Genomic DNA, 6,000 nt, shown 5'->3' with positions numbered 1-6,000 from the left:
AGCACTTTGGGAGGCTGAGGCAAGAGGATCACTTAAGCTCAGGAGTTTTAAAATTAGCCTGGGCAACATAGTGAGAGTTCATCTCTCTATATAAAACAAAACAAAACAAAACAAAAGTAAATGGCACATTAATACCCTTAAAACCCCAACAGATACTTGATTATCAAAATTAAGTATATTATGGAAATTTCATTATATTAATGATTAAATTGGCAGAAAATCAGAAGTTTATTATATGACATAGTAGATATCCTATTTTATATTATAGTTTATTATATAGTGTATATAATATAATTTATTATATGCTATATTATATAATATAGTTTATGCTATATAATAAACTATTATATACTATATATGTATATATAAACATGTATATATGTGTTTTTATCATATTTTAAGTAGAAAAAAAAATAATAGTTACTTGTTGGCAAAAAGTAGAGAAAACTGTTAGTACAGGTCGAGTATTCCTAATCCAAAACTCTAAAATTTGAAATGCTATAAAGTTTGAAATTTTCTGAGTGCCAACATGGTGTTCAAAGGAAGTACTCATTGGAACCTTTCAGAGTTTGGATTTTTAGATCTTTTAGATCAGTTAGAGATCTTCCCCTGGTAGGTATATAATGCAGATGTTCCAAAATGTGGAAAAATCCAAAATCTGAAACACTTCTCCTTCCAAGCATTTCAGTTAGGACATAACTTGTATATTTTAATCTGTAATGTTATTTAATACTGTGTTTAAATTAACATTCTTAGCTGAGACCTAGAAAAGTGATAAACTTACTGAGTATTCACTTTTTTAAAAATCAAATGCTTGTTGTACTTTTGAAGTACTGCCATTGGTTTTTAAATGGATACTTAGTGCTGTTAAAGCAAATGGTAGAAGCACACAGTGTAATTTATAAGAAGTCTCAGCAACGTAGAAGAATTCCTCCAGTATTATATTTTCTTACATGTATTTCACCTTATATTTCAATATTAGGTTGTGCATATTTACCCTGAAAGAGAAGCAGCAGAAGAGAATTCATATGTATATGCCTACAAAATATAAAAATCAGTGTTTTAGAGTAAACTCTATGTTTTAATAACTTTTTATGTATTAAAAATAGGAAGCATTACCTTTGACAGCCCTCAAATTGGGAATTACTTGTCTAATCATGTTTGTTACCTTATCTTGATTTAGTAGTTAGCAGCTTGATGGCTGTAAAATGCTTCATTTTACATGATGTAATATTTAGTGTTTGTATTTTCATAAATATTATGTATTCCCTCATGAATTTACATATTTGTGTTTATTACAACAGGAGTCTTTGTATCTCATGGTTTATTTTATAGATCTTTATAAGAGTTTCTGTTTTGTACTCTAGTAAAATAAAATTATTTTATAAATACTTTATAAAGATTTAATAAGAGAAATCTAGCACATCTGTGATAATTTACTTTTTTCTCCTAAGTGTAATATGTTGTTTTATTTGTATTTTAATTTACTATTTAATTTTTGTATTATGACATGTAAATTAATTCCATTGGAATCAAGAGATCTTCCCACCACAACCACCTGTGTAGCTGAGAGCACAGGTGTGCATCTTGGCACCCAGCTAATTTTAAAACATATTTTTTATAAAGGTGAGGTCTTGCTGTGTTGCCCAGGCTAATCTTAGACTCCTGAGCTCAAGCTGTCCTCCCAACTCAGCCTCCCAGAGTATTGGAGTTAATGGCATCAGCTGTCATGCCTAGCCTTCCCTCTTGTAATTAGGAAATTCAGTGTGCCATTTGTTTGGTTTAATTTCTGTTTACGTGAATGTATTTTTACTATGTTATACACTGCCATTTATCATGTTTGATAATGAGCATTTTACCATCATATTAAAAAATATTAGAGTACTGGCCAACTTTTTTACTTTCAAACTGTTTTTATATCAGATATCTACATGTGTTGGGCAATTATTTTTGACCATTCTCTCTAACTTTATTTTCTAGTTGAAACATTGTAGTCGGTATATACATGACTTATTTCCTTCACTCATCAAGAACTTGGATCCCGCACCACTTAGACATCTACTTAATCTGGTCTCAGCTCTTGAGCCAAGTGTTCATACTGAACAGGTAATACATTCAAAACAGGATAATAGTTGTCCCCCCCCAGCCCCGTAAAGTGAAAATTTCTTTGTGATTCAGATAATTTAACTTTCATTTTATTGTCTTGGCATTTCAGCTTGACAAAATGGATATTAAATTTGCTACAGTGTTGTCTGAAATTTCCAACTTTAATCTCTCCCTCTCTTTTTGTAGACATTGTACTTGGCATCCATGTTAATTAAAGCACTGTGGAATAATGCACTAGCAGCTAAGGCTCAGTTATCTAAACAGAGTTCTTTTGCATCTTTATTAAATACTAATATTCCCATTGGAAATAAGAAAGGTTAGTAGTTCACGTATTTTCAAGTAAATTGTCCAAAGTTTCTCAAATATGAAGTATTTGCTGCTAATACGTTCAGCTTAATCTTTATGTTAAAATAAGTGTGGGGCGGAAGGAAGAGAACATATAAGGGGATTAATACTGTGATTAATTCATGTTTTGGTTTACCTTCTAAGTGAGGGATAGTAAAGTCTTTGTTGTTACTGGATTTTCTCAGCTTTAGTTATCTTTCCTTTTTAAATAAGCTTTTATTTCATAAAAGCTTTGGAGATTTCATTTTATAAACAAACGAGCTTTGTTTTAGAAATAATTTTAAGAGTAGAACATAATGATTCATTTCTTTTTTTGTGTTTTCTGCTTCAAGGTTTTCTACCATTTTAGATGCTTTGTGGGTACTTTTTACATACACAGCTTTCAAGGGCTTTCTAAAACTTGATTCAAACTCAGTGTTCGAATCAAGTTTTAGAAAGCCCTTAAACTTAGTATATGTTGAAGTTCAAAGCCCTTGAACTCAGTAGTATATGTTGAACTCCTGACAACATATACTACCCCTCTCAGGCTTTTCTGTGCAGGCACCCCCAACAACTACTGCAGGTGGTGGGGACTTAACCTTATTGCAGGTTTTCCTGCCTGTAACTTGTTGATTATGTAATATGAACACCTGTTAATGCTGTCCCAAAGAAGTTCAGTCACTTAGAATGTTTTTCTTCTGTTTTTTCCTTCAGAGGAGGAAGAGCTCAGAAGAACAGCTCCCTCACCTTGTAAGTTGAGCCTTATAAATTCATGGCAACATGACTTGGTTTTGTTTTAGTGATGTTCTAGAGTTCATTGATTTTATATAATATTTGTATCAGTCATAAAGTTCATTTTGAGAAGGAAATGTAAGCCTTTAACATATGTTTCCCATTTTTCTTAAAACCATAAATATTTTGACTTTTAATTGAAATCTGTTACATCTTCTTTAGAAATCATGACCAAATGTTAACATATTTTGATATTTTATTTTTGGCTACTTAGCATAAAGCTTTGGTGAATAGGTCAAGGAATCAGAGGATAATGTTATTCTGTTAAGTCCATGTTAATATAAATTAGAAGTAAAAATATATTTTATATAGGGTCACCTGCAGCCAGTCCTCAAAGCAGTGATAATAGTGACACACATCAAAGTGGAGGCAGTGACATTGAAATGGATGAGCAACTTATTAATAGAACCAAACATGTGCAACAACGACTTTCAGACACAGAGGTATGAAAATAGGTTTTCCTTCTTTTAAAGGCATTTTTGACTTTCTGGCATGAACATTTGAATTGGGTATATATACATAATTCATGTTTGGGCTTGTTCTCTCCTTTGTGTAGTATTTTTGATGTCCTTTGAGTTTTTAATTCCATTTTGTATTCAAAGGCGGATAACAAGACTAGCAGCCTTTTTAAAAAGTACAGTTTATTAATGTTTGTTACCTTTTTCTTACTGGTTTAAATATGTATTTAAATCTGTTTGTTTTAAAATACAGGAATCTATGCAGGGAAGTTCTGATGAAACTGCCAACAGTGGTGAAGATGGAAGCAGTGGTCCTGGTAGCAGTAGTGGGCATAGTGATGGATCTAGCAATGAGGTCAATTCTAGCCATGCAAGCCAGTCAGCTGGGAGCCCTGGCAGTGAGGTACAGTCAGAAGACATTGCAGATATTGAAGCGCTCAAAGAAGAAGATGAAGATGACCATCATGGTCATAATCCTCCCAAAAGCAGTTGTGGTGCAGATCTCCGGAATAGAAAGTTAGAAAGCCAAGCTGGCATTTGCTTGGGTGATTCCCAAGGCTCGTCAGAAAGAAATGGGACAAGCAGCGGAACAGGAAAGGACCTGGTTTTTAATACTGAATCTTTGCCATCAGTAGATAATCGAATACGAATGCTGGATGCTTGTTCACACTCTGAAGACCAAGAACATGATATTTCAGGGGAAATGAACACTACTCATATAGCACAAGGGTCTCAGGAGTCTTGTATCACTCGAACTGGGGACTTCCTTGGGGAGACTATTGGGAATGAATTATTTAATTGTCGACAATTTATTGGTCCTCAGCATCACCACCACCACCACCACCACCATCATCACCACCACCATGATGGGTAAGCCTACTTCAAAATAAATATTCAGTGTATGTTTCCTTTAGGGAAGTAATATATCATATATTTATTCAGTTGCAATTCATTTTGTATTAGTGCTATTCATTAGTAGTATAGTGCAAACTACAAATACAAGCTACAAATAGATAATTTTAGGTTTTCTATTGCGCACATTTAAAAACACCAAATGAAGCAGGTTGTTGGCCAGGCGCGGTTGCTCATGCCTGTAATCCCAGCACTTTGGGAGGCCGAGGCAAGCAGATCAATTGAGGTCAGGAGTTCGAGGCAAGCCTGAGCAACATGGCGGAACTCTGTCTCTACTGAAAATACAAAAATTAACTGGGTATTGTGGCTCACACCTATAATCCCAGCTACTTGGGATGTTGAGGCAGGAGAATCACTTGGGAGTGGAGGTTGCAGTGAGCCAAGATCACACTACTGCACTCTAGCCTGGGAGACAGAGTGAGACTCTCTCTCAAAAACAACAACAACAAAAAAACCAGGTTGTTAATTTTAATCATGTTAAACCAATAGTATCCATAATACTATTTCTACATGTAATAAGTAAAAAAGTTAGGTATTTTTCTTCTTTTTTCTCTTACTAAGTCTTCAATTTTTAGTGTGTATTTTATGCTTATGGAACTTCTCAATTTAGACCAGCCACCTTTTAATTCTTTAAAATATTTATTTTCTTTTTTTTTCCTCCCTTTGAGACAGAGTCTTGCTCTGTTGCTCAGGCTGGAGGGCAGAGGCATGATCTAGGCTCACTGCAGCTTCTACTTGCCAGGTTCAAGCATTTCTGGTGCCTCAGCCTCCTCAGTAGCTTGGATTACAGGTGCCCACCACCATGCCTTGCTAATTTTTTTGTATTTTTAGTAGAAATGCAGTTTCACCATGTTGACCAGGCTGATCTCGAACTTCTGACCTCAGGTAATCCGCCTGCCTTGGCCTCCCACAGTGCTGGGATCACAGGTGGGAGCCACTATGTCCGGCCCTTTTTTTTTTTTTTTTTTTTTTTTTTTTTTTGAAGCAGGTCTTACTCTGTAGCCCAGGCTGGATTGCAGTGGCGTAATCTTGGCTCACTGCAACCTCTGCCTCCAGGTTCAAGTGATATTCGTGCCTCAGCCTCTAAAGTAGCCGGGACTATAGGCATGTGTTACCACACCCAGCTAATTTTTGTATTTTTAGTAGAAATGGGGTTTCACCATTTTGGCCAGGCTGGTCTCAGTCTCCTGGCCTCATATGTGATTTCTCTTTTCTTTTATTTATTTTTTACATAAAATATTAATAAAACATGCACACTGTTCTATGCATTGCTTTTTTTTACTTGTCTATGAGCTCTTTCCATATTAGCATCTAGTTTCCTTATTCTATTGTCTCTGTTTTTGCACTACCATAGGATTCCATTGCATGGACATTGTGTAATTTAGTTAATCAATGCCACATTGAAGGA

General features: G+C 34.8%; 1 protein-coding gene across 4 annotated transcripts in view; it reads left to right on the top strand.

Moving 5' to 3' along the window:
• Positions 1-6,000, top strand: part of USP34 (ubiquitin specific peptidase 34) — a 286,775-nt gene that overhangs the window by 117,303 nt on the left and 163,472 nt on the right. For all 4 annotated transcript variants that reach the window (XM_017545012.2, XM_017545015.2, XM_017545014.2 and 1 more), the window contains exons 11-15: positions 1,981-2,106; positions 2,293-2,422; positions 3,145-3,180; positions 3,535-3,665; positions 3,934-4,550. In XM_017545012.2, the coding sequence (XP_017400501.1) occupies positions 1,981-2,106; positions 2,293-2,422; positions 3,145-3,180; positions 3,535-3,665; positions 3,934-4,550 (1,040 nt within the window). The remainder of the gene's footprint in view (positions 1-1,980; positions 2,107-2,292; positions 2,423-3,144; positions 3,181-3,534; positions 3,666-3,933; positions 4,551-6,000) is intronic.

This window comes from Cebus imitator, unplaced genomic scaffold (genome assembly GCF_001604975.1).
Source record: "Cebus imitator isolate Cc_AM_T3 unplaced genomic scaffold, Cebus_imitator-1.0 Scaffold175, whole genome shotgun sequence".
Lineage (NCBI taxonomy): Eukaryota > Metazoa > Chordata > Mammalia > Primates > Cebidae > Cebus > Cebus imitator.
This window is presented reverse-complemented; position numbering and strand designations above follow the sequence as displayed.